Source organism: Fonsecaea pedrosoi (genome assembly GCF_000835455.1).
Source record: "Fonsecaea pedrosoi CBS 271.37 unplaced genomic scaffold supercont1.1, whole genome shotgun sequence".
In the NCBI taxonomy this organism is placed as follows: domain Eukaryota; kingdom Fungi; phylum Ascomycota; class Eurotiomycetes; order Chaetothyriales; family Herpotrichiellaceae; genus Fonsecaea; species Fonsecaea pedrosoi.
The window spans coordinates 4,648,720-4,676,357 of record NW_013550615.1 but is presented as its reverse complement, the minus strand read 5'-3'; the positions used below and the strand labels follow the sequence as shown (position 1 = coordinate 4,676,357).

Sequence of the window (27,638 nt, the reverse complement as noted above, 5' to 3'; positions counted from 1 at the left end):
TATCTGAGGCAACCCCACTACTTGAAGATCAAGCGTCAGACAAGGCTGAGCCCTCCAGAGAGCTAGCGCCAAAGAGCACAACATCGCTGTTGTCGGAATCACTCTCCGTGACGAACAGCCCGGATCACACGGGATAGACGAGAGACCTAGTCGCGCAGGTTCTGGTAGAGTCCAAGAGGGGCCCAGTGAAACAAACATGGTATTGCTGCTCGTTCCCATCTTAGGGTTGTGTTCTCGAACATGAACACTTTGCCCCTCTATCCTACAAGCAACACCTACGCTATAGTTCTCTTATTGTTTCCCCACTGACCCAACTAGTCAGAGTCGAGGCTCTACACCTTCTCGCAAGAGACCAAGGATCAGCTGCGCAAATTCCGGCTAGGCACGTCCCGGGCGAAGACGCCTCTGGCTAAAATTTGTGAGTTGTCTTGAACCGGATGCGCTCTTGATATCCGTGGACCTCCTTGAGACTGCTATTTTCAGAAGGGTGATGCCGGCCTTGAGGAATTGAGAGGCCACGCCAGAGGAACACGCTCTGTGGGACCATCATGATCAAAGCAGCCGATCTCAAGTCCACCGTGGCCTTGCGAGACTTGGATTGATCAGAGTGTTTGCTTAGTCTCTCACCACGCAGAATGAGCATCAGAGGCTAACCGCGCCTCGTCGTTACAAAATCATATAGATCAGATCGACACCAAGACCCAAGAAATCAAACCCTCCTCCGATGACACATACAGCGACCTGCTCGAACTGGCCGACGAACTCCCAGACTCGTCTCCGCGGTTCGTCCTCTTGAGCTATCCGTTGACTTTGGTACGTCCTCCCTGCTCTCTCCAGCTTTCCTTTGCGAGCATCCTAAGAATCACGAATTATGCTGACAATGACTACCTTCCCCACCGCACAGGCTTCCGGACGCCAATCCGTTCCCTACGTCCTGCTGTACTACCTGCCCGTGAACTGCAACCCCAACATGCGGATGAGCTACGCCGGGGCGGTCGAGTTGATGCGCTCGACCGCCGAGGTGAATCGCGTGCTGGAGATTGCCGACGCCGAGGACTTGCAGGATATCGAGGCCCGGTTGAAGGGCGAGGACTGAGCGAGGAATTCCCGCGGCGCCAGGCCTGGCTCGACGGATGGGGATGGATGCCTACGTATATACATACGTTAGGCGGTTATGTGTTGATGAATGTATTTATGTATGGATATAAATACTGTAGGCAGGTATGTTTCGATTCGCAGATTCATGAACGACGAAGGTGGGAGGCACGAAGGAACGCAGAGATGGAACGCACTAAAGCCCGGAGAAAAGAATTCTGGAAATTTAAATATGCAATTCCATTTTTGACAACCTATCGCTACATTAAAAAGCTGATGTTTCATAGCGAGAACAAAGCAAATCCCTTTCTTGACCTAAGCAGCGCCACCACGCGAGACAGAACAACCTGGGCTAATGAGCTGAACCGTACAGAAAACCCCGAGACTATATCTGGGCAGATAACCTCATAAGGACGTAATAATATAGGAATTATTCCCGTTCCATTAGCATGTCTTTTTGCGCCGTTGTTCACAACTGCGATTTCAGCCTGTCAGCACCACCGCCCAAGCCCGTTCGGACAGTGAAGCCCTTAAAGTATCCCTCCAGGGCCTCCACGGTGCCGGGGCCCTCGGTTAGGCGCACAGCAATGCCAACGTGTCCGTCGGGCCTCACTACCACGACGGCGCCTTCATCCCCGGTCAGCCCGACTTTGGCGTGAGCTGAAGCTTTGGCGTCCAAGACCTTGATGTCCCTGCGGTCGTCGGCATAGACCCGGCCAGAGTAATCTCGAAACAGGGCGGGAAGGTCGGAGATCTCGATTTCTGGTCTCCTGGCGGCGATCACCAACGCGAGCGAGAAGAATCGAGAGTGCGGATTATCCATGTCGTGGTGGTTGTCTTTTCGGCGGTCCTCGCTTCCAAATTTCGAGTAGAATGAGTCCTTTGCACTTAGGTTCTCAGCGAAGTCGGCCAAAGCCTTGTGTGCGCCCTTCTTGGGCGACTGCGACAGCCCCGCGTAGATAAACAGGCGGAACGACCCGTTGAACGGAATTTCGTTTTCGAGATGAACAACATTGGCATCGACCACACGGGTCACGTTCGAGGGTGGCATGATCCGACCGGGACGCAGCTTATGGCTGTCGGTGATGATAAGGGGGTGCTGGAAAGGATGCTCGATGGAGTGGTTGAAGATGTTTGGGTTGTAGGCAACCCCGAATCCGGCAGTGAATTCGCAGTTGGCCTTAAACATCTCGACAAATTCGTTCTTGTGTTCGCCTTGGCCATGGTTGTGCGCGTCGTCCACTTCTGAGGCGGTGGGTTGTCGTGCCGAGAAGAGTGCAGCGTATTTGTTGTCAAAATTAAGGAGTGTCTCAGCAATGAAGCGTCGCTCGACTTCGTAGGTAGACAGTATGTCTCGTGAAGCGAAGCCGGATTCTACCAAGTGCACCTTCCATGCAAAGTTGATGGCATCGTGGAAGGCCGTGTTCATACCCTGCCCAGCCTTGGGGGAGTGTGTGTGGCACACGTCGCCTCCCATGAAGACGCGGTGATCCAAAGTGTACTTGTCGGCGATTCCTTGACCGATCGGGTAGACAGAGTACCACTCGACACGGTCCCATTCGCAGTAATAAGGCTGGAAGATACGTTTGGCAGCAGCCTGAACTTGCTCCACAGTGGCTGTCTTCCGAGGAGAGAAGTCGGGATCTGTGGAGCTGGCAATCTGGATGTAGAGTCTGACCATGTTGTTTTCGCGCGGAATCACCATGATACTGCCATGATCCGAGTGAATCGTGCATTTCATTTTGATGTCGGGGAAGTTGGTTCGGACAACGCCATCCATAACCCCCCAAACATGGGAGATTGGGTCCTTGTGTCGGATCTGTACACCCAGCTGCTCACGCACAAAACTCTTCGCGCCTTCACCGCTGAAGAGATATTTCGCTCGGACGGTCTCGGTAACGTTGCTGTCAAGGTTCTTCAGGTCTACCTCGACTGGATATTCCGGGTTCTTGTGGTTGGTCTCAAACCGAGTGATCGTCCAGGGTCTTTGAACCTTGGTACCGTTCTTCTCAACATCTTCAATGAGAACTCGCTCGATCAATCCTTGATGAAGAAGCGCCGTGAAGGGATACCGGGCGTCTAGGAAGTCTGGACAACTGGCCCAAGTACCTGTGCGCACAATCTTCCCACCAGGTGATGGGTCCCAGAATGCCACCTCAAAAACTCGCGCGGGGTCATGAGCCATGATCTTTCGCTTCAGTCCCATATTTTGGAGGATCTCAAGCGACCGCGGTTGAATACCATCGGCTCGTCCGGTTGCTGTTGGAACTGGTCGGTTGTCGATATGTCTGACTTTGTAACCCCATCGTGACAGTGATACTGAAAGCAGTAAACCCACTGGCCCAGCACCTATGATCACAATATCATACAAGGGTATCTCTGCCGGCATTTTGAGATGTGGTTGGAGAACTGGATGGACAAGAAGTGGAGGCGCAGTCAAGATACACAGAGGTAGACAAACGAGGTACCGTAGAGTTTTGTCAGGGTTGTCACAATGAGGACGAGGTTGATGACTTTGAGACAAATGAATGGGAAGAAGAGTGTCAATTTATCAAATTGTATTCTAACGAAGTGATGCTCGGCTTTGGGGCATGGCAGATATCTGGAGGCCCGGCGCGCCGGGCAGAGTGAGCGTCAAGACGAAGCGAGGAGCAGGACCGTTCCCGAACCAGTCACCGAAATCGTTGCCGCAGGCAGCTGTGAGAACTGGAGGTGGGTGTGCAGATGTATGGAGTAACCTGAAAGGGCAGGCTGTGGTGTTATCCCGAGCAGGTCCAGATCCGCTTCCTTGGGCATTTTTTTTAATTTGATCAGTCACCAACCAGGCAATGCATAGCGCCAGGGAAAAGGAAGTGGCGGCCATTGAGAACGTTATTTGGGGAGTAGAAAACGTCATGGAGGAACCATCAAGGTCAGACCGCGCTGTGGACGGTAGTCCCCCGCAGATTCGGATATGAATATCGGCAATCTCGCTCGTCACGTGAGGCTGCCCCTTTCAAGGAGGAGGTGGAGAGTGGGGAGACATGTGACCTGGACTTAGCGCCTTGGCTCAGAGCAGTCTTCTTTCGACTTCAGCCAGATCTCAAACTCCCTCCCTTTCCACGACATGTTTGCTCATCCACTGAAGCAACAGCGTAATGGGGTGATGGGTCTGAATGTCTGGTTGGGAATGACAGACTCGCAGAGTATGTCTTTGTCGGGCAGTATGACGTTGCTATACGGGGTAAGCACTGTACCACGCTGTGAGTGACCAGCCATGCTGGGTCCTGAATGGAGGAGCTTCGTTGTGAAAATCAGGTGAACTGAAGACATCAATAATGAGACAAGCTCAATACCGGTCAATGTGGGGTAAATGACACGGTGAAGTCCTCCGAGCTGAAAGGGGACGGGTGTTCAGCATGAATTGAATTGAGTGAAGAGTCTGTGAGTGAACAGTTTGCCTTTGACAATACCAAGCACCTGGACTGGACAATGAAGAGACGGTCATCTTCTCTTGCAACACGTGCCTGTTGGATGACTTGCTCATGGTCTTGTCGTTGCCTTCGGAACCGGGACGCAAAAACATTCTTCCGGTGACACTTGGCACGAGACTGTGACCGCACCGGCAGCGAGATATCATTCAGACGAATTCAACCCATTGCTCCCTCTGCATCTCATCCAAAACGCTCATTTAAGTCATCTCTGGAGGTTGGGTGAGGCTTCACTCGTTCCTCTCCTGCCTCCGTCGGCGCCATCATTTCCTTGTTGTCATCGTGTCGAAACTCCCTGTATTGTCCGCATCATGTCCTAACACGCTACTGTGCTTGCTCTCTTTTTCTTTTCTGCGCACTTTTTTTTGCGTTCTTTGTATCCACCATCATGGACATCACGCGTCGTCGCATCCTGACGGCTACAGTCCCCTCACCGTTGCTCAACAACTTGAACAGAATCGAAGACCTTGGTTGTTTCGACGAAGAAGAATGCCGCTTCTTCCTGCGGGAAGTTGGTGAGCGCGTTGTGCCTGTCTATCCTTTCTCCTTCGGCATGGAAGAGGTGTACAGTCTGATCCTCGAGCGATATGGATATGCAGGTCTCCCCGATGTCACAAGTGTACTGCAAGATCTCCTCGAAGATGAACAAACCGCAGCCGGCTTAGGAGATGATGGAGACGTTTGGCGCTCGTGGCGTCACAGTTGGAGACACCGAAATGTAAGTCCCTCATCCTTACACCAGGGAAAATGACATTGACACCATTCACAGGATGACGCCCTCAACCCCTTTATTCCGAAAGTGGGAAGCTTTGTCCTGCAGCAACCCACCCAGCTCCACATTCGCAAACTCAAGGCACAGAATTTCATCTTCAAATCCGAGAAAGCCCAAAGAGTAGAACGAGCCCGGGAAGCGGAAGAGACTGGAAAAAGAAATGCGCTGGTAGAGATCTCTCACAACGAGAACAGAAGAGTCGAGTATCCTCAGAGTCATTTCTTCACCAAAGCCAGGCCCTCAGATGAAGAGAACTCGTACCGACTCCCCTCCACCACATATTCCCATCAGAGAACCAGAACTTTGTTGGCATCAGAGCAGGAGCCGTCACCAACCCCTGAGCAAGTGACATTGAAACAGTCAAGCACTGCTAGAGGATCGCACGTCACCGAAACATCAGCAAGTGGCTCTTCGCAGCAAGAATTCGTTGAGGTGGATCCGTCTGTTCTTGATGCAGACGTCGATCCAGCCCTCTTGGTCTCTTTCGAGATGCTCTCTTCCCATCAGCCGTTCTTGGACCAAACACCTAACCTGAGAGGCGGGCACGGCGAAATCGTCACTCTTCGACAGATTGGCTCCACACAAGATACGTCTTCGAGCAAGGAACACAATGTTCAGGAAGGAAGCTCGCCACAGTCGCTTGTGCTGTCGAGTCCAACTTATGTTGGTTTTTGTGAGACCCCTGGAAGTCGTGACTTGTCAGATCCTCCCAGCCCTGTGACCGCTGGTAACATCGGGCCGGCTAAAGAGTTGAGCAAATGCGATAGACAAGAGCCTGCGGAGCATCACAAGTCAGCAGAGAGACAGCGCAAACTCTCAGACAGTCTCAAACATTTTGCCCGACGCCCCCATGGTGACAGCTCCGAGCCGAGCAAGAGGACACGCGCTGCTAACCGGCAAGCCAGAGTTTTGGACGGGGCAATATGGCTCCCAAGGGTTCGCAAGCGGCACTCGTCACAGATCAATCTTCCTGGGGATGAAGAGGCCGTGGTGGAGGAGAGGAAGAAATCGATTGTACGACGCAGCCTTACACCGGTCTGGCAGAAACGCGAGTCTTCACGCAACAGTTGGATGGAAATCATGCGAAACTTCTTTCGGTCTGAGTCGGGTTCTAGCCAAGCAAAACAGCCCAGAGCTGATAGCATTGCGATTCAAATTCAACCCACCGTCCCAAATTCGCTCGCGTCCCCCAACAACAACACCATCAGCAGCACCCACTCACCAGTCGAGCAAGAGCAACAACCATCCCCATTTGGACTTGACGGAACCATTGACCTCACACCATTCGCATCAAGCGCCATCATGGACTACAACAAGCCTCTGCCGCTGAGTCCTGGCGAAATTGTTCAGTCTCTCTCAACTCACGCGAGCCTGGCACATTTCCGTCAACCAGAACTTGCAACCTCCAAGAACACTGTTGCCTCAGCAGATTTCAAGCCAGACTGTCAAGCTCCGACTGCTCATCGTATCAAGCGAAAAGATGTCCCCGTCAAACATCAGCTCTCTCCTGTCCGCGAACACCAAGACAAGTTTGGCGCACACGCAGCTGAGCCTCAAAAGATAGAACAACCACCACTCTCGTAAGGTGTCTTCCCAAAGCTAGGCGATGGCAATGGAAACAAACTGATGGTTGAGAAAAGGGCGATCACGTACTCTAGCATTGCTAATATGAATCCATTTGTGGACAATCCATCCACTGAAACTCCTGTCATTCTTCCTGCTGTCTCTGCGCCCGAACCTCTCTTTGCCGTCCGTGGACAAATACCAGATCATCTTCGTGGCTTTCCACCCACCGTCCCTGAAGACATTGCCTTCTCCATCCGTCAACAGTTTCCCAACTTCTGTTTGCCTCCACCTCCACCTCCACCTCCACCAGAGCGACCTGAACGCCAGACGTCCAAGTTACCCCTACTGACCCCAATCAAGAACCTGATCAACAAACGCCCTGACTCCGAGGAGGTGAATTATGGTACACCCACACGAGTTCAAGGATCAGAGAAGAAAAAACGCAAGTCGAGCCTGCAGAGGTTTGGAGACTTCTTGAAACATCCCTTTGTGGTAAGTGTTGGGACTACATTCAAACATGACTTTTTGAGCCAGGCTAATTAAGTTGAACAGTCACAACCACCTACCGAGGCGGATAAAGTGGAAGAGTGGATGAAGGAAAGCGCCGCAGCCATCGCGCCTCGCACTCTCGTGTCTCTCGATCCAGCGACCCAAGCCCGCGTTCTGGGAGACATGGAACTCCTCCTGGTCACCGCCACCAACAACTTCCTGGTCCACGAGGCCAACGCTGCACGTCTCAACCCGGAAATTGTCATGCGCTTCAGCAACGAGTGGAGAGCCCGTGGTCTGCGCCCTGTGGTCGAGTTCCTCTACGACTGCCGCACCCAGTACCACCTCGTACTGGCCAACATGCACACCGTCCGATTCTCAACCACCTGCGAAGAGTCGTTTTACCTGCGCGACTCATGCATGGAGGTCTGGTCGACTATCCTGGCCGACGTGGCCGTCCACGCCTTCTGCCTTCCCGACGACATCGTCGTCAAGCACCTCTACGCCCTCCCCCAGGTGTTGAGGATGCTGCGGGCCCCCGAGTCGGCCCTCGCGGCCGTCCGAGGCCTTCAACTAAAGACCTCGGCCAAGATCACGGAGCGCAAGGCGGTGGGCCGCGCGCGAAGGGCGGCTCGGGGCCCCTTTGCCATCCGCGTGCCCCAGTACGGGGACGGGATGTTTCACCGGCGCGACATCAGCGTCGAGTCAGAGGAGGACGTGTTTGGGGGGTTTGAGGCCGTCGTGGCCAACATGCCGGCGCCCGCGTCGCTTGTTGCCGCGCTGGACGGTCCCGGCCCGACCGTCCACAAGGACGATCGGGTCGGCGTCCTCTAGACGTCAACCGGTTTCTTGTCTGTCTTGTTTTTTTTTTGCTCTCCCTTCTTTCGAGAGTGGATATGTTACGTTGTGGCTAGGGCTGGGGCCGGGGCGTGCTGGGGGCTGTGCTGGGTTGTGTAAGGGGTGAATATGGCGGCGTACTTTCTGCCTGTTGGTCGCCATTTCTAAATGGCCAGGCCCTGTCTTGTTCTTGTTAGAGAGTCCTGTCTTTTTCTTTTGTCTCGGGGAAAAAAAAAATTAAAAAAAAAAAAAAAAAAAAGAACACATTTTCATTGTCACTTTTCTCGCGTAGTCTACGAGCCTGGGACTACATCTATCCTACGATCCACTGGGAGGGGAGGTGGGAAACCCCAGCGGAAAGAAACGACAAACTTACCAAACGAACAGCATCACGGCCACAGGAGAAAACATACAAGTAGACTGCAGCAAAAGGGACATGATCTCAATCAATCCATCAGTCATGAATCCTTGTCAGATGAACCAGATTCCCCTCCCGATGGAACTGTTCATATCTTCATGACCTTTGTTTGCACACTATGTCCTAGTCTCCTGATCTCCTAGTCTCCGGCTTGGACACATGTTGGTACATTTACGAGAATCCGGCGTCTCGTCCAGGATCTAGTCCTGCCTGATCTTCAAAATCCATGAAACCAGATAATGCTGCAAGGCCGGTATAACACCGCACACATTCCTCCACCAATGGCCTCAGTACCTGGTCCACTTTGCCACTTACGCCTGCGTGCTTTTTGAACACACCCACCATGTTCGGTCGATATTCCGTCAGAAAGGACCGGGCGAGATATTGGATTTGCTCATTTTGAGCACCTCTGGAGAGGAAAGCGGAAAGAAGGACGCGGAGGGTCGATGTTAGGAGGACATAGTACGTTCGGAGGGCGGATAGAGCGGAATCGGCAGCATGGTTGTTGGATTCGGGCGCGTCGCCGGAAGTGGAAGGAATCGAGATGCCGAGATCGGGGTCCGCTCGGAAAAGGCTGGAGTCGCGAACGGCAGACATGAGGCCTGCGTCGAGGAGAGCTCCTGCGCCGTCCCGGGTGCGTGAGAGTTGCAGAAGGAGAAACATGCGCGCTTCGAAGACGGAGAGAAGATAACGGCGATCTGCAGGTTGGGCGCGTTAGCAATGAAATAATGATCTCGCCCATGCTAGGTTGGGAGACGTACAAACTGGTTCCGAGCTCTGAAACTCAGCCGCGACGTGCTTCAGGGGATCGACGAGGATCTGGAGCACATTGGCATTGACGAATGAATTGAGCACGAAGCTGGACTTCTCTGAGCGTGCCAGGGAAGTAAGGAACGACAAAAGATTCAAAGCGTTCAGCCTGCAGGCGTCCACTCCATCTTCTGCATCATCACACAAGATTTGCACGACGCGTTGACTCGCTGATCGCACACAGTCCATACTGTTACGTCTAGCTTTGGCGTCGACATCCGAGGCGCCACCAGTCGAAGACGTGATGCGACTCAAGTACTGTGAGCAAATGCTGTAGAACACCGTCCTCAAATTGGTGTTGGAGCTAGATGCTGCGATGCCTTCGACGGAGGCGCGGAAGAGCTGGAATAACTTCTCTGTGATGAGATTATTCATGTGGGCATTTGAAAGATCTGTTTGGGAGAGGGAGAAGAGCAAGGCGTCAGCAGCTCGTGCCAGTTCCATCACATCAGCCCTGCCATCGACAATGAAAACATCGAGCTTCGGCAGCATGGCCTGGAGCATTTGTAAGATAAATTGCGCTTTAGTCGTCGGCTCCATGGGACAGGCTTCAATAATAGCGATGAGCATTTCAATGTACTCGTGTAGTGCGTCGCTTCTGGCTTTATGGGCAAGGATAGATCTGTTTCGAGCTTCGATTGTGGCCAGTATGGCATCGGCTTCGTCAATCAGAAATTGCTCGTCGATTTTACTACTGCTGGGAGCCGTGGCTTGATTCTTGATGATGTCGGCTCGGTAAGCATGGAGATACTCGCGGATCATCTTGATATCGTAGACGCTGGACTGACCCTCTGCGACGTCTGTCAAATAGACCTCGAAGTCAACTCCTACATAGAATTGAGGGTCCAACTCTAGATTGGTGGACAGATCGAGCTCGAGGAAGTCAAAAAGGGCAAATACATCAGGGTTAGTGATGATACTGCCGTCCACGTTTGTAGTCTTGCCTTGTAGAGTTGACAAGGTCTGTCGTAGAACTGTCGACAGCCCATCTTTCGCCGCTGATCGTATTTCACTAACAGTGTAATTGTACAGAGACGCCCGAAATGTGAGAAACTCGGCAAGAGCTTCTGCTGATGTCGTATACCAGAAAGCCGGGGCAAGCACACTGTTGCCGTCCCAAAGAGTTTGTTGGTTGACGACGGGTAGACTGATGTACAAAGATTGTAAGAATTGAAACCGTCGTAGTTGCCCAACAACAATTGTTCTGGATATCGGAGACGACCATAGGTGTCTCAGCACACGCAGAGCGGCTGCTTTCATGTGTATCAACCAGGATGACATGATCCCACCCTCATCATCGGGATAATTTTGTGCCAAATCGACAATGGTGTTGAAAACGGCTGTCGCTGCATCGATCGAGTCAGAAATGGTCAAACGTTCGCCCAGTCTCGCGAAGCCTATCAGCAGGTGCGCGATGTTTGGAAGGTCGGGCTGCGTTTCGAGGCACGCGTTGAAGAACGCTAGAATGCCGTCTTTGAGGAGATAGCTGACCGACCCAAACCCTTCCTCAAGCTCCCGGACCTCGAATTGCAGCCTTGCAGACAGATTTCTTGCTATTGGCTCGAGTTCAAAGGCTGGATCAGGGCCCAACATGTCCACAACTCTCCGCGTTCGCCCGAGGGTCGGATCGCTAGCCAGGAAATGGTTGTTGAGCTTTGGAGAGCTGGAAATCTTCTGCAGCAGAGCCAGAGCGCGAAGGGCGAGCTCCGAGTGCCCAGTAGCAGAAAATTGGCAAAGCCTGAGCACAATCTCCGGGTTGGCAGCCAGACTGTCTTCTAGGCTGTTCACATTGGGACGAGCAAGTGGGCCGTCGTGTGCTGAGTGAGACTGGACCAGTGGTCGCACTATGTCAAAAAAAGTGGGCTGCAGGTCAAGCACCCGGTTGATGATGTCGATTGAACGTTGTAGACTGAGAAGTAAAGGTGAGTCCAGGAGAGCCGCTTCTACAGCTTCTCCAGGCACGCGCAGAGTTTCCATTAATGGCTTGTTCATCTCGCTGCCAAGGATCCACTGCATTAATCTCGCAAAAGGACTGCGTTGAGCATACGATGCCGCCTCAGGCATTTCTTGAAGAGCATCGTGGGCGGTTGTCGTTCGGTCAAGCATCGCCACGTAGTCTTCGTTGAATCCCTCGAGGCCTACCGCCACAAACTCGAGACAATGAAAGGAGCCGATTGATCGTTGGAGCTCATCAGTAACTTCCGGGAGAGCCTTGGCAAAGATTTGTCCGCATACAAAGTCGACGTAGGGTGTTATTCCGGGGGCTCGGTATGATGCTCCAAGATCTTTGGGGAATGGAAGCAAATCGGTCCCGAGCCCTGTGGAAGGTAACGGAGCGACTAGATCCCGGAGGAATACGACGAAGGCGTCATACTGATCAAATGACATCGCTAGTGAATTGAGGGTGCTCTGTAGGTTGAGTAGAGTTGGCTTGGGGGGCGCTATCGTTTTGCTAGCGCTTGGTCGGGCTCTGTCATGGCTGTTTGCGGCCCAGTCGTCCACGATCTGCCACAGTGCGGCCGCCGTTTGAGCAGTTTTGTCAGTCAGCAGCGCGTCCAGTGCTGCAAACACACTTGCTCTTAGATAACTCGGGACCGGACCGGAACTGAGAAGCAGGAGAGCCTGCGGGAAGGCGGGGGTGACGGTTTGTAGAATGTACTGACGGGTACCACCGGGCTGTCGACTGAGATGAGCGAGTAAGCGCAGATAACACGAGAGCATGACAGGGCTCTCCAGCTCGTTCATATCGGTGGGCTGAATCTTTCGCACATTGGGCAGTTGGGATGTGATAGGACGTTCATGGACTTTCTGTGCATAAAGTTCCAACTCGGCAAAGATCTGTTGATAGTTCATGGACGGAATGCGTCTACCACGTGTGGGCGCAGGCTGTGAGTCGTCCAGCAAGAACTTGTGGGCAGCTTCCGCACACTCCTGCTCTTCTGAAATCGAGCATAAGAGTTCGCAGAAAGCGCTCACCCTTGGTACAGTTTGTCGGCGGGATGCCCACTGCAGGAAGCCATACAAGTTACTGTCGGGGTCTTCCCACCATTGCTCTGCAGCCTCAGGTCTGCCTTCGAAGGCGAACGAGATGAGGATGAGAAAGCATTCCAGGTGGAGCTTGCTCACGCTTGTACCTTGATTGGCAGGGGGTAAGCCTTCTTGCATCGCTGTCAACTGATTCAACCTCTGGTCGTCTTCTTCGGTCCTGAGTTTTCGTATTGAGTCCGGCATGTTCGAAATGAATGCCTCTGTGAAATTCTCCAGGGATTGCATGAATTGCAACCGAAAATAGGATGACGTTTGCTCGCCTTCGAGCGCAAAACTTGAAGTGTCGCTGAGAAGCAGAGCCACCAGCTCCTGCCGGGCAGGATGTCGCCAGACATCTGAGTTGGTGCTTGTACATATTGCAAGCATAAATTCCAAGGCATCCTCCTTCAATGCTGCCTTGACTGCATTCGCTCGTTTGTCGGAACCAGCGTCCTGGTCGGACAGGTCGCGGAATTGCCCGCTATATTCAACAGTCCACCAGAGACTTAACACCGCCTGGAATGGCCTGATGGGCGCTGAGGAAGCATCTTGTGGCAGTGAGCCAAATACAGAGTCGAGGGAAGCAGTGCTCTCTTGAGAAAGGTGGCTCCCGGGAGAGCCGTATTGCCGAAATGCTGCGGAAAATGCGGGCAGATAGTGGACGAGATTAAGATCGAGGCGATTCCAGCGAGGTAGAACACCGTGGAGCTTTCGCAGATCTTCCTGGTTGGTATAGTCTCCTTGGAACAAATACGCGAGAATACAAGCCAGTGCTTCATGCTGTTTGAATAGACTGTCTCGCTGAAATTCAAGAGTGGCATAAAATTCGCGGCCCCGTGGTCCACCTAGGAGTGCTTTGCTCTGTAGTGCGTCTGCCACTTTGGCTTGTAGCTTCTCAATATCCTCCAATGTGCTTAGGCATTTCCTGGCGTAAATTGACCCGTTATTGGACACACCGCCATCAATCTCCAAAACTCGGGCAACAGTGGTCTCAAAGACTCGTCTGACCCCATCGTCAGGCTCTAAACTGAGTGACTGTTGGAGGGTAATTCGGAGGCATTGGAGCAGGAGGTCTCTGCGATTATGAAACTTGCTCACCACATCCATCACAAACGTGTCCTCTGTGGTGTGGATATCGGTCTGACTCTGGATGAGCAGTCTTCCGGCCTCGATTTCGTCTAGGTCAAGGGTGGTTGCAATGGCCCGGCTGATATGCTTGAACTCATCGTTGACGGCGTATTCCTGGTCGACAACATTGAGTTTCCCTGCACATGAATCAGTGGCTGAGTCACCGGGAGGACCAATTTGTATCACACCATTGTTATAGGACTCTCGGTCAGCAGCCGTTGGTGCGGTCTTGTCCAACAGGTTCCTGAAATCCTGAATGCTGTCTTCTAGTTCCTGCCATAGACGGTCGATGTTGGCGAGTCGCGTTTCGGTAAAGGCGACAAGGTCAGCATGGAGACCTTGTAGGCGCGAGAGACTGTCCATGAGGAGTTTCTCGAGATTGAGATCATCGAGGAGGGAGAAACGTGGGGATGGTGGGATGGAAGTTGTTGACTTGGGGTTGGCTTCCTGCGCGTCTCTGGGAAAAAAGGTCAGAGCGCGATCGCAGTTAGGCTTGTCGCATCCCTCCAAATCCCAAATCGGGTTAGCGCTGCCAAGTCCGCAGGTCGCCTTGCTCTCGCCATCCTCGACTCTCCGCCTTATTGCGCCGCAAAGTACACAGTGACTTGTTCTTGTTTTCAGATGTATATGTTGTCTACCTGTTTAGATCATGACTATCACTCTAGGTCAGTTCTGCCACTCTGCTGACCAGAGAGATGTCGGAGGTGAATATTGCAACAGCTGTTGGTACGGACTCGAGATTCCCCGAAGTCTCCCTATTGCTCAGCCTTGCCGACTGACAATGTTTGTCTGTATTACAGCAAAGTTAGGAGCGGACACTCAGAGACTCAGAAGCGAAGGCCTCGAGGGTAATACTCGATCATCATCTGACAGATTGGAGCTGATTGCGTTGCGTTAGACCTCAAACGCCTGCTGGCGGAAGAGAGGAGCCAGTATATTTTCCCATGCGCTTCTTTTCAGCAATGGGCTGATCAGATGATCTAGGCACAACATTGAGGAGGACATCTTCCATAGGATATTGGAGCTGCTGTATAAGCTAGTGTCCAAGGAGAAGCCTGTCTTCCTTCGAGCCACCACCAAGCCAACGACGAGGAACACTGCTTCGTCTCGTTTGCAAGCGGCATCGGCTGCCCTCCGCCTAGTGGTCGAGGTCGCTACCCCAAAGCTCACTTTCAAAACTGCTCTCTCGGTATTGGACCACATCATCGACACCCTGCCCTCGCCAGATGGTTCTTTTTGCGAGCCTCTCCAGAATGACTACCTCAAGAGCTTCAGGATCTTGCTTGGCTATGCCCCGCATGGAGAACATATGCGCCGCAAACAGTGGCAAGCATATGTGGACTTTGCGCTTGAGTGTCTGACGGCTGGGCTAGATGATGGCGCGGTTGACGACGGAGTCTCAAGCGGTAGAGATATCAGCATGACTCCAAGAGACCATCAGCACTTGTCCATGCGACTCAGTCACACAAGCTTTAGGAGCACGAGTCAAGGACATGCCTCTAATTTCGAAGACATTTGGGCTGCATTGAAGCACTTGACCTCTTTTATCAATGCGCCAGTCATGTCACGGGCAGCGATGATTGCCCAGAAAGTTCAAGATTTCTTGCAAGTCGATAGGAGAGGTCAAGAAGGGGCATTTGAGACCGTGAACAACGTCCTTTTTGTCTCTCTTACAGAAGATGTCGCCTTCACCCAGACACTGTTGGTTAGCCTCATTCCCGTCATCAGGCGATTGTGGCCTAGCAGGTCTATCCTTCTTCAGCAACAGATGCTCATCACCTTATTCTCATGTCGCTATCTGCTTCTTTCTCCAAATGCGCCTTGGCCCGCGATCGATCCAGCACTACTAGAACCACTTTTAATCACCATCCTCTCAGACTATCGCACTAGAAACGAGAGGGACCTGCTACATTTTGATGACCTGCAACCAATTCTCACGACAGAAAATATTCCTCTGCAGCTCAAACAATTCAAACCTGTTCAAAACTCCCCGCGCGCAGTATCTAGCTGGTTTATATTGTCCACCATTGCGTGTCTTGTTGTTGGACTGAGTGACAAAAGACATACCCAGCCTCCTATAACTGATGCAGACGATATTCCGCGGAAGAGACAGAAAATTCAGAGCCATCTGGATGAGATTACCGAACTAGCAGTGGTGGGAACCGGGCAAGATAAACTGGTTGCTTTGCAGGTCATCTTGTTTCTCCTTGATCAGCCCTCGGACATGGAGCAGGAATGGACAAAGGATCTTTACAAGCTAATACCGGACGTTGGTAGCGAAGACCCTTCCATTCAAACATGGATTCTCTTGGTATTTTCACGGTAGGTTTGTTCAATGGACTTCAGATTCAATGGCTCATCGCAATCTAGCCTGGCGGTCGGTAATGCCAGTCGCGCTCATGAGCCCCCAGATTTCTGGCCACAAGTGTGGGATGCAGCGAGCAGAGCAATGACAGTGAACTCCACAACGAGGGCTGCATGCCATGCTCTCGACGTCCTTCTCAGACTAGGGACGTTGGAGTCGTCAATAAGCGCAAAGTCATTGGACAGTGCCTTATTCGGAGGTGGTAACAGTGGGCCCAGCAGTCTCACGGACACGTCTCTACTGTTGATGACACGGGCGCTGCGCTCTAAACTGCTTGACAACGAGAGACGCTTTGAGTCTTTCGGTCTGAAGGTCATTTCCTGGCTCGCTGCTCGCTGGACTGTCCGTACGTTTGTTCCTGTCCAAACATATGCTAGAAAGACTAATTCTCTACTGCAGCTTCGAATCTTGATCGCCTTCATAATGCACATATTGTCTGTCACGCTAAGCCAGAGCTCTTGTATTCTTTGCTGGGCACTATTTGCGGCCTCACAGATGCGATCGTTTCCAGTCATGCTTGGACATCAACGCACTCGTTGTTCGAATGTGCCCTGATAGCGTCAGACAACATCGACTTCTTGCAGTATCTTCTTGCCATTCCTCCTTCCAAAATCGAGGCAGATGAGAATCTCAACACTCTACCTCGCCAATTTGATTCGTCTGCCATGGCTCGCTTTTTCCGAGTTGTCATGGATTTTCTAGCATCTAAGACGAGAGAGTTTCTTTACTCATGGAACGTGATCTATAACGACCGACCTTCAAATATTGGAAGTGATGTTGTGGAAGTTCTAGGTGTGGCCTCCGTCGTCTCCTCTGCGCTCTGGATTCGTTGCAGTCCTCAAGCTCCTGGTTACAAACAGCCTTTGGTCCTGGCTGAGAGCCGTCGCATTCTCGCCGACTTTATTGTCAACCAAACCATCGATCACTCTCGGGAAATGGTCAATCGTATCTGCGACTGTGTTATCACCACACACAAACAACTGGCGCACAACGATAACCGTTGTTTCGGCGAAGAATATCAAGCCGTCATCGAATTTGCATTGCGTGTTGCTCGTCATGCTATGCCCTCGACCAGTACAAGCGACCCTTCGGACTTGGATTTCTTGGACGACGATGTATGGGACTCTCAGGCAACTCAAAGAAGTCAGCTTGGCCTGGGCATCGACATCTCAAGGCTCGACCTTCCGATATGCAAAGATGCTCCTGCGCGTTTGGCGAGGCACTTGGTGGAGCTGACAGTGGCTCTGCAAACGGTCAAATCCAAAGGAGTCTTTGACTCTTCTGTCACTGGGCTGGTTATTGATGAGGTCTTGGTGCTTGATCCCGTCTTGCTCATTGGCGCCCGAGGAGCGGTGCAAGAATTTCTCAATCTGAACACTGCAACAACTCGCGGAGATGCACATCGCTTGCTCAAGAAGCTAGCCGAGTTATATCTGCGGGATGAAGCCTTTGAGAGATGCGAATCCGCATTGTGTTTCTGTCTCGACGCACTGAAAAGCTTCATGGATCTTTGGACTGCTGAAGAAGAAGAAGACGATTTGGCGGACACTGCCTATGATATTTATTACTGGTTCCTCAACACGATGACCCGCAAAGGCGTTGCATCCCCGAGGGTGCTCTCAAAACTTGCGGACCTTTTAGATGCCCTACTACGAAAGGACGCATCTTATGGGGGCGAAGATCTCCCCTCGCCCCGAACAAGCCTGTTGAATATCTTGGAGATTAGTAACGCGGCGAGCCAGTATCGGCTTGCGGATCAATTGTCTCATATCTTCGAAAAGTACGTTCTAACTCAACACGAGGCAATCTTCGACGATATCGTCACCAAATTACCCTCGGACCCGGACAACAAAGAAGGCATTGCTGTGCGCTTGTATGTTGTGTCTTATCTTGGGGCTCGATGGCATACCGTTCTGCGACAAGCCATGTACCACTTATTCGAGACAGTCGCACACGTGCCTTCTGCAACAAAACTCGGACGTGGTTGTATCACCAGGACGTGCGAAGTACTCAAACTCCAACGGCCGAGGCAGCTTTTTAAGTTGTTCTCTTCCCAGATATTCTACACATGGCTGTCGCAGGAGACCCTTGCCAGCATGCCTTTCCAACTGTTCGAGTATGCCTCTTTGCAGGAAATGGTTGCTGACAATGTCGGGGAGCTCACGGGGCAGATCGCCCTTCGAGGGTCTCAACAATCAGAAGAACTGGCTCAGCTAGTTGGTCAGGACTGGAAACTTCTACTCAGCGGAAATTTTGCCTATGCCGAAGCGTACACTCTTGCTTCGGAAACTAGCGTACCGAAGCACGATCGTCTTTATGATGGCTCGGAAAAATTGGTGCGAAAGCAGCTGGGGTCTCAAATATATCTCCAGCGACTTCGCGAGTGCCTCCCAGACATTATGGCCCTGCTCGTGCTGTCTCTTCAAGATGACAGGGGAATTGAAAAAGCCCTACCCAGCCCGAGTCTCGCTATTTGGCAAGAAATGGTAAGCGGTTCGGGTCAAAATGTCCAACTACCACTCGCCCAACAACCGTGCTTCAGAGCACGCTGTCTCCCGGAAGAGGTCAAATACCTGTGCTTACGACTCGATTTAAAGGAGAGTGATATATGGACGCCAGCATTCTCAGTCCATTTGTACAGACAACTTTTGGACAGAGCAAGGCCAGCACTGGGCCCTCTACACACCTGTAGTATCATACGCAAAATTCGTATCGTCATCAGTCTTGCTGGTCCCATTGCTTGGGACGGGTACCCTCTGCAGATGATCCTACATAACCTACGTCCCTATCTTACTATTTTCGAGTGCGCTGAGGAGACAATGGGCATCTACCGATTTCTTCTACGTCGAGGAGCGCGATTCCTAGCTTCTCGGCCTTCTTTTATCGCAGGTCTGTGTGTTTCAATCTTCGCTTCTCTCACTGGCTTCATCGCATCTTCTCAGGACAGTACTACGCAAGAGGATCAATTCGTATCAACGATGACCAAGGCTCAAGAATTTCGGGGTTTCCTGGGGCAATATTTGGAATCTCTGGAGCTCACAGATGCAGGCGGGGAGACGCTGCGAAGGTACAAGCACATCATTCGACATGCGAAAGGTATAGCCCAAGGAGGAAGCAGTGCGCAAAACACAAGTGAAGGGCAGTTGCTTTACGCTTTGCTTTCAGACCAAAGCAGTACGAATCCTCTTCTGTCAGACTTTCACTTCGACCTCTCTATCAAAATTCTGTGCCGACAGTTCTGCGCACCGGCGGATTCTCAAGACGACATCCTTGCTAATGACCTCGATGCTGCTCGATTCTCAGCTATCCTGGAAAGACTGTTGAAGAAATTCGATTTAGACGAATCTTTTCGCATCTGGGCCGCCCAGGGCATTGGACGGGGCTATCTCATGAGTGGGCTTACTCCGAATACGCACGACAAAACACAATCGATGGGAACACAGTCGCCGGACATAGGACTCGAGGCAGTCTCGTCCTACACAAACATCGTACGCTACCTCGTGGATCTAGTCTGGAAGTCTGATTACCCAGGGTCAACTTTGGCCGAAAGTACTTTACAGCTCATCTCGAGTAGCCTGCACGAAGGCGACGAGCACACCTTTTTAGCCGCCGATTTTGACCGGAGCATTGTGCATGAGTTGAGGTTCAAGAATTTCCCATGTCCTGCTGCGCCACTATCCACGAGTCTCGGCCTCGTGAGCAAACAGGAAGGAACACGTCAAGATTCTCACGGGCCATCGCGCGACTGGGCAACAGAGCTCCTCATCCAGATCTCGGAAGCTGCTGTTGGTAATCCTCTCCTGGGCTTTTTGCAGCCTCTGATCAACACAGTCCCCGATGCAGCCGGTATCCTGCTACCATATAGCGTCCATCTCATATTACTAACCGAAACCGACTCTCACCAAGTTTTCCGTGAAAGACTATCTGAGGCCTTCTCCGCAGTCCTCTCATCCGAGGGTCAGCCTCTTAGTGAGGCCAGGAAACTAGTGCTGAAAACACTCCTATATCTTCGAAAGTGCCGCCTCCCAAATGAGACCAATATGGCGCAACGAAACTCCTGGCTGGAGGTAGACTTCAGCAAGGCCGCGTTGGCTGCAAGTGACTGTCAAATGTGGCATGAGGCTCTGCTCTTCTTAGAGCTGCACTATTCCCAAGCCCAACTTCAGACAGGCCGGTCTTCCCGAAGGTCGTTTGCGATGATTAACGAGGTCTCGACGGAAGTCATCTCCAAGATCTATGAAAATGTCGATGATCCTGATTTCTTTTACGGCAAGCACCAGAGCTACGATCTGAAGTCGATCATCGGCAAAATGAGCCATGAAGGAGCAAGCCAGAAATCTCTGTCCTTCCAGAGCGCGATGCTGGATTCTCAATTGAGGATGGAGGAGGCAGAAGAAACACTCGGTGGTGTTGCCTTCACGACAGCATTGACCCTGAGCGCTGCAAATATGCAGGGTATATCAGAGGCGGTAAAGCAACACTATGAAGGGCCTCACAAAAACATTTCAGTTGAGAACAGCTTGGCCTTGGATCATTGGGACTTATTCGGGACGAGTGAGTCGTCTTCGATGTCGACGGCCTTGTCGTCACTGTTTCGCAACATGCACAGCATATCAAACAAGAGCAATCTATCCCGGGAGCTGGACTTGTTGTTGCTACAGCATGGGGATACTTTCCGAACGAACCCTGTCAAGAGAGGTCATCACGGTGATGTCCATCCGAGATTGGCAGTCCTGGCAGAGGCGAGGCAGATTTTGGGAGCAACAACGGCAGAAGCCCTAGAGTCGATCTGTGCGGCGATAGTGGCGAGGGACCAAAGGATCAAACTTGCAGAGTAAGTCACGTTACACTCTACGTTCATGGTGACTGACAGTGGCAGATTCAATGCGTTGTCACCAATATTGGCCGGCAGGGAAGCAGCTTTCGCGGCGATCCGTCGAAACAATCATTTGCGGGCAGCATTTTCGTTGAACATGCGGCAAGCGCTGCTCCTGGAAGTCCAAATGACACGGCAGTCCTTGGACGTGGCGTCCAGTTACGAGGCGCCACAGTTCAGCTTGAATCGAGCACTGTACCTCTCGCAGCTTACTCAGCTGGCTGAAAGTATAGGACTAAAGGTGGACATCGCCATCCATTACGACCTGGCTAAGACGTTGTGGGCACAGGAAGAAGTTTCCGCCTCGATTGGCATCCTGCAAGGCCTGGGAGATCGCAAAGATGCTTCCACACAGGCTATCACGGTGTCACGAGCTGACATCCTTACAGATCTGGGACACAAAATTGCCGAAGCTCGTCTGGAGAAACCGGATGAGATTATAGAACGGTACCTCGCACCAGCAATCCGAGAGCTCCAGGGGCCTCGTACTGGGGCCGCAGCTGGCCGCGTGTTTCATAACTTTGCTGCATTCTGCGACATGCAACTTCAGGATACGGATAACCTGGACGACTTTACGCGTATCAGCAAGATCAGAGATCGCAAGATGCACGAAGTCCGTGAGCTGGACAGGATGGTGAGAAAAGCCAAAAACGAGCAACAGCGAGCCAAATTAAAGACACATCTGGCCCGAGCCAAAACCTGGTACAAACTCGACGAGGAAGAATGGAGAAGGGTTTCACAGAACCGAGAGAATCTCATCCTGCGGTGCCTGGAGAATTACCTGCTGTCGATGAGGGCATCTGACGACTACCCAAGTGATACCCTCCGCTTTATTGCTCTGTGGCTCAATCAAGCCGAGAGTCCAACGGCAAACGCCGCTGTGCGCAAGTGCCTTGAGTCGGTCCCAACTCTCAAGTTCGCTCCACTGGTCAATCAGCTGTCGTCTCGTCTGTTGGATATCCAGGACGACTTTCAGACCCTCCTGAAGGATCTCATGTTTCGTATCTGTTCTGATCACCCGTATCACAGCCTATATCAGGTATTTGCAACCAGCAAGTCTAAAGCTCCACCTGGGGATGAAGTAGCTGCTTCCAGGTTCGCTGCAGCAAACCTATTGACGGAGCGCGTCAAGCAGCAAAGCACGTCCTCGGCGATATGGACTACTGTGCACAATACTTGCGTGGCTCTGAATCGGGTGGCTGTGGAGGGACTCTCTGACAAAGACCTCAAGAGTGGCTCGAAACTCCCACTGCGCAAATTACAAAATGGACCAGCACTAGAAGCTCAGATCACGAAACCCACGACAAAGATCCCCCCACCGACCATGAACATTCCTCTCCGAGCAGATCGAAACTATTCAAAGGTCCCGACTTCGACCATGATCGATCCCACCATCTCTGTGGCCGGCGGCGTATCGGCTCCTAAGATTGCGACAATCACCGCCTCGGATGGGTCTCGCCACAAACTGCTTCTGAAAGGAGGCAATGACGACCTTCGGCAAGACGCCATCATGGAGCAAGTCTTTGAACAAGTCTCCAACCTGTTAAAAGATCACCGTGCCACACGTCGTCGCAACCTTGGTATTCGAACCTACAAGGTTATCCCCCTTACCAAGAACTCGGGCGTTATTGAATTTGTCCAAAATACTATCCCCCTGAATGAGTATCTGCTGCCTGCTCATGCGCGGTATTATCCCAAGGACTACAAGGCGAGCCGTGCTAGAAAGGATATTTTTGACGCGCAGGCCAAGAACCATGAGCAGCGTGTGCGAGCTTACCAGACTGTTGCCGCGAATTTCCACCCTGTCATGCGATTTTTCTTCATGGAGAAGTTCCTTGACCCAGATGCTTGGTTTTACAAGCGGCTCAACTACAGTCGATCCACGGCCGCGGTGAGCATTTTGGGTCATGTCCTCGGACTCGGCGACAGACACGGACACAACATCCTTCTTGATGAGAAGACCGGAGAAGTGGTCCACATCGACTTGGGCGTCGCTTTTGAAGCCGGCCGCGTCCTGCCTGTGCCCGAGGTTGTGCCTTTCCGACTTACTCGTGACCTGGTCGACGGATTGGGCCTAACGGGGGTGGAAGGAGTATTTCGGCGGTGCTGTAACTTCACCCTCGAAGCCCTCCGCCACGACCAAGAAGCAATCATGACCATCCTGGACGTGCTGCGCTATGACCCTTTGTATTCGTGGTCCATCTCTCCGCTCCGTCTGCAGAAGATGCAGGAAAACAACGAACAGGCCGCAGCCGATGCGGCCAGTATCGCCGGTGGACCGTCCACTCCCTCAACGACCAGCGGAGCCGGCTCTACCTTTGTCAGCGCGGCCGACAACGCAGCCGGGGTGATCGCCGCCCGCAGAGAAGAGACCGAGCCTTCGGAAGCGGATCGCGCTTTGACCGTGGTGGCGAAGAAACTGGGCAAGGCCCTCAGCGTGGAAGCCACAGTGAACGAGTTGATCAGACAGGCCACAGACGAGAGGAATCTGGCTGTGCTGTATTGTGGGTGGGCAGCTTATGCTTGATCTCATGGACACAAGACACCTCGATGAGATGACAACGGGGGAGAACCGAGGGAGAAAAGAGAAGGAAGAAAGATGGTGGCGAACGCGAGGAAGAGAAAGAAAGGACAAGAGTAGACCGCACGAGACGGAATGGCATGGGGTAAAACTGTCGAATGTCACGCTCGACAGGGGGGTCTAGAACGGGGTTTCCCACTCTTCAAGGACTTGGGGGATCATATCATGATAAATCCCTCATGTTCGTATCTATCTATATAATTCATCCATGAGAAAATGACACAAATTGAAGCACTTTTGCCTAACTGCCTACCTGCCTGCCTCCGACCTCGCTACCTGCTTTGACATGACTATCGCGCGACGTACACACACACACACACACACATACATGGACTCACGTATATATACAAAGTAACATTGTGTCAGATATATGTACATCGTAAGTACATCGTAGGTATACAAGTGGTAGTACACTTGTACATGGGTAGACATATAGAAAGATAGGTAGTATGTGTATATATGTATATATGTATGTATGTACAAACATGGGTGACTAATCCAACATGTGACCAAATATACATAGACTGGAATATGAATGGTACAAACATGGTCGACGCGTTATTCGTACAATGATTGGAGCAATGGGTGAGTCCCACCCGTTGCGAGAAAATGGTGGGTGGGGTTTTCAATCTCATACTTCCCATCCATCATTCGCCCACTGACTCGACCACGCTGGCGTCTTCTTCTCCGTCAACCACGGCTTGTGGCCCCCAACACCACCAGCGTGGCCAGCGTGGCCGTGGCCAGCGTTGCCAAAGGCCTTCTTGTACCCCATGTCCCACCGATCCTCGACCTCCATGAGCATGGCGCGTTGCGGCTGCGCGTGAGGCGGAATAGGGACTTTCGGCTTGGGCCGTCTTCCTCGCGGCGAACCTGTACTGCCAGTGCCAGATCTGGTAGAGCCCTTGGCCGTCGTCGTTGTAGAAGTTCCTTCGGTCAATTGAGGGGAGGCGTCGTTTTCAGCTTCGCGGATAATGGCCTTCAGCTCTTTGTCGTCGCTTGTAATCTGCGCCTTTATGTAAGCGACATCACCCGAACTGTTCAGACTCGACATGACACTTTGTCTTGGAGTGTATGCATATCCATTCAGATCAATCGGCCCGTCCTTTGGCACAACGCCTGGGTCCAAAAACGCCTCGGACCCCTTTTCGAGCAACTGGTTGATGTCTAGACTCTCGCCGTGAGGGATCTTTTCCGGGTGGCTGGGCGTCACGCAGTCCATATCGACTTCCTTGCGGAGGACATGATCAATGTCTACTGCTGAGAAGAATGCACAAGACTGCGGAAGATCCTGGATACCGATTTGCTGCGAGAACATGGCTCTGGTCCACAGGTTGCTGATCTGCAACGCCATTGCCGCTCTGTATCTGTCCTCGTGTTTGACCAGGTACCTGATCTCGTCATGCACGGTGATTGCGAGGCGAGCATCCAAGTTGAATCGCCGAATCAAGTAGTCCATGCTGACTATCAGAAGGTGGAGGTAGTCGACGCCCGAGGACTGAATGGCCCAGTTGATCCGAGAAGTCATGAAAGAGCCTTGGTTGATGAATCTTCGCATGAGAGCTTCGGTAATCCCCGCTCCCAGCACCGGCGTACGAGGTCGTTCTTGCTCGGCAAATTCTTCGAGTTTGTTGAAGACAAAGGATTCGGTACCTCCTCGCCAGAAACTGCCATTGCCAAATATCTTGCGCCTTGTACGAGTGCCTTTCGTTTCTTTGTAGAGTTTCGTCGCGATCTCATTTGTTTGCTGTTCCGATAGAGAGGGGTTGAATTGCCGAAGGAGAGTCGCGGCGAATTTCAGGCCAGCACCATAGATACGACCATAGTTGAAGACTTTGGCGTCGTTGCGGGAAATTCCCAGAATCTTTGCAGTCTTGGAATGTAGGTCAGTCCCAGCGGCTTTGGTCCCTTCTAAAGTCATGAAGCCAATTGCATTTCCGCCGTGCAGCTGAAATTGGGCATCGCCCACAACTGAGGCAATCCAGAGTTCCTGACTATCAACGTCTGCGCCAACAAAGCAGTACCCTGGTGGTGCCTTGATCATGGCCTTGAGTTCTGATCCTACCCTGTTCGATTTGGCGTTGGAGGCAGTGAGCCACGTATTCTCCACTGCTCGTCGAGTGATGGTACCCATGGGGATGATCTGAGGAAGAATAAAGCCTTGATCAGACTTGCCGGCCAGACTAGGGTCACGATCGGCTTCTCGGACGACCAGCTGAGAAGTGATCCTATCTCGGGCCGAAATCCAGTACGAGCAGGACGCGTTCATCTCCAAAGCTTCTTTAGCCAGAGTGAATTTCGACGACAAAGTACCCTGTTCAAAGTATTGCAAGTAGCCCTTGGCGAGTGGCGACGCACAACGCGCTGTTGGGCCATCTTTGTGGGGAAGTTTGAAGTATGTATGTTGGAAGTCCGATTTCAGCTTGGGATTCGTCTCTTCTGACATGTCGCAGCTGACCACATTGCTGTGCTCGTATTTCCCAGTGTCCTTATTCGGCACGCGAAAGGTCCAACCGTGTTGATCAGACCATACCAGAGGATAGCCATCCCAAGACAACTTCAACAACAGCGGAGCAATTCTCGTGCGCACCGTCAAGTTTATCGGAGACGCGTTGGAGGTGAATAGATCTCGATACCAGTTGGGTGCGCCAGGTTTCTTTTGTCGAGCCACGGGAACAGGTACCTCGCCCTTCTTCTTAGCCTTCTTATATTTGATCTCTTGACCTGACCAGTCAAGCTGGTTGAGCCACGGATCGTTTTCGTAGACTTCGGGCTTTTCCTTGACCTCCAAAGCCGCCTCTGACAGTTGCAAAAGCCGCTGCTCGACATCTTTCAGTCTTTGGAGATACGTCGTCTCTGCTCGGGCGATGTACTCATCCCAAGACTTATCGACAGGCAGGATGACGGACGACAAATGCCGTAGTGCGGCAAAGCTGACAGGATGTGGACAGGTCTCGAGGAAATTGGGAAAGACTTTCTGGAAGACTTTGTGCGTGATCGCCACATCGGCGGCGCAGTAGTCGAGCAACTCTTCAATTCGCTGAACGATGCCTTCTCGGTCCAGTTCACCAAAGTAGTCTCGTTGACTCTTGTCGATCGTGATGCCTGTATGGAACTTGGCCACATCCCGTAATGAGTTGATTGAGCTCCGGCCAACCCAAAGTTCCTCCTCTTCCTCGCTCAGCATCTTACTCTCAAGCATCCTCTGCAGCTCTACCGAGTTGTGCTCACTTGACATTTTGTCCCGCAAATCCCTGTTCTTCTTGTGCTTCATCCAGGTTGGCCGCTGCCTAGAGCACATGCCATTGACAGCCACATGTAGCGACATGGTGTCGATGAAGAAATTCCGCGACTGCTGCAGGTCGTACTCCTCCTTGACTCTCGCCCGGTCATACCCAATGTTGTGTCCAACCACGATCCGCGGTTTGCTTGGGTCGCCCAAAGGTATCAATTGCCTCGGATTTGTCGTTTCCCCCAGCAGCCAGGGCGATATCCAAGCATACCACGCCGTAGGACTGGCAGCGGTGGCCATGACTGCAAAGGGCGATTCTTTCCACATGGTTTCCACATCGAATGACAGCATCTCGTCGTCTGGCGCATCCACCTCTTCCGTCGTCATATCCGGGTTATACTTTGTCCACCCGCTTCGAATCACCCATTTCCGTGGTCTTTGAGGGGTGTTTGCTCGCACAAATGCCTTGCCATACGACAGGTACGGCTCGGCTGCGTCGAGGCCCAGTTTGGTAAAGTGCTCGTCCAAACAACTTCCAATGACCGGTGGTGCATCCAATCCGATGGGCGGGGTATTGTCCTGATTTTTCCCCAACAGGTCATGCCGTCGGAGGTGGTCCTTGGACAATTCAACCAGCTCGGGGCGTGGTCGAGTGGCCCCAGAAGGAAAAACTTGGGGGTGGAGGTAGTCGCTCAGTTGTTGTATGCCTATCTCATTATACCTAGGATTCGCGCCTCGGGCGAGGGACGTTCGATCGGCCGGCGAATCATTGCGGGAGCGGTCAATGTCGGAGGCATAGTGTCGGCGCAGGATGGCAGCCGCTCGCGATGCAAATTGTGGCCGCAACCGGAATTTTTGCGACGTTCTGATGTAGCCTCGCGCACATTGCGCGGGTGTAGGAGGCCACAGCATCTATGCGACTACGTTCCGTCACGGCGAGACATGGTGAGAAGGAGTTGAGGTGGGTAGTCC

At 52.2% G+C, this 27,638-nt stretch overlaps 7 protein-coding genes across 7 annotated transcripts; 4 read left to right on the top strand and 3 right to left on the bottom strand.

Annotated features, from left to right (window-relative positions):
- Positions 1-240: 240 nt before the first annotated feature.
- On the top strand, positions 241-1,096 carry Z517_01686 (uncharacterized protein; the record flags this gene model as incomplete). The annotated part of the gene is made up of 4 exons (XM_013434645.1): positions 241-285; positions 319-418; positions 683-813; positions 905-1,096. 4 exons carry the CDS (start codon positions 241-243, stop codon positions 1,094-1,096), a joined length of 468 nt encoding a protein of 155 aa, XP_013290099.1.
- Positions 1,097-1,564: 468 nt separating this feature from the next.
- On the bottom strand, positions 1,565-3,484 carry Z517_01685 (uncharacterized protein; the record flags this gene model as incomplete). The annotated part of the gene is made up of 1 exon (XM_013434644.1): positions 1,565-3,484. One exon carries the CDS (start codon positions 3,482-3,484, stop codon positions 1,565-1,567), a length of 1,920 nt encoding a protein of 639 aa, XP_013290098.1.
- A 1,469-nt stretch (positions 3,485-4,953) lies between these two features.
- Z517_01684 (uncharacterized protein) lies at positions 4,954-6,921 on the top strand (the record flags this gene model as incomplete). The annotated part of the gene is made up of 2 exons (XM_013434643.1): positions 4,954-5,283; positions 5,335-6,921. The coding sequence occupies 2 exons, from the start codon at positions 4,954-4,956 to the stop codon at positions 6,919-6,921; spliced, it is 1,917 nt and encodes a 638-aa protein (XP_013290097.1).
- An 84-nt stretch (positions 6,922-7,005) lies between these two features.
- Positions 7,006-8,226, top strand: Z517_01683 (uncharacterized protein; the record flags this gene model as incomplete). Its single annotated transcript, XM_013434642.1, has 2 exons — positions 7,006-7,395; positions 7,456-8,226. The coding sequence occupies 2 exons, from the start codon at positions 7,006-7,008 to the stop codon at positions 8,224-8,226; spliced, it is 1,161 nt and encodes a 386-aa protein (XP_013290096.1).
- A 592-nt stretch (positions 8,227-8,818) lies between these two features.
- Positions 8,819-13,975, bottom strand: Z517_01682 (uncharacterized protein; the record flags this gene model as incomplete). Its single annotated transcript, XM_013434641.1, has 2 exons — positions 8,819-9,345; positions 9,409-13,975. The coding sequence occupies 2 exons, from the start codon at positions 13,973-13,975 to the stop codon at positions 8,819-8,821; spliced, it is 5,094 nt and encodes a 1,697-aa protein (XP_013290095.1).
- A 418-nt stretch (positions 13,976-14,393) lies between these two features.
- On the top strand, positions 14,394-23,380 carry Z517_01681 (uncharacterized protein; the record flags this gene model as incomplete). Its single annotated transcript, XM_013434640.1, has 6 exons — positions 14,394-14,460; positions 14,511-14,544; positions 14,597-15,934; positions 15,983-16,323; positions 16,377-20,811; positions 20,857-23,380. The coding sequence occupies 6 exons, from the start codon at positions 14,394-14,396 to the stop codon at positions 23,378-23,380; spliced, it is 8,739 nt and encodes a 2,912-aa protein (XP_013290094.1).
- A 685-nt stretch (positions 23,381-24,065) lies between these two features.
- On the bottom strand, positions 24,066-27,578 carry Z517_01680 (uncharacterized protein; the record flags this gene model as incomplete). The annotated part of the gene is made up of 1 exon (XM_013434639.1): positions 24,066-27,578. One exon carries the CDS (start codon positions 27,576-27,578, stop codon positions 24,066-24,068), a length of 3,513 nt encoding a protein of 1,170 aa, XP_013290093.1.
- Between the last annotated feature and the right edge of the window lie 60 nt (positions 27,579-27,638).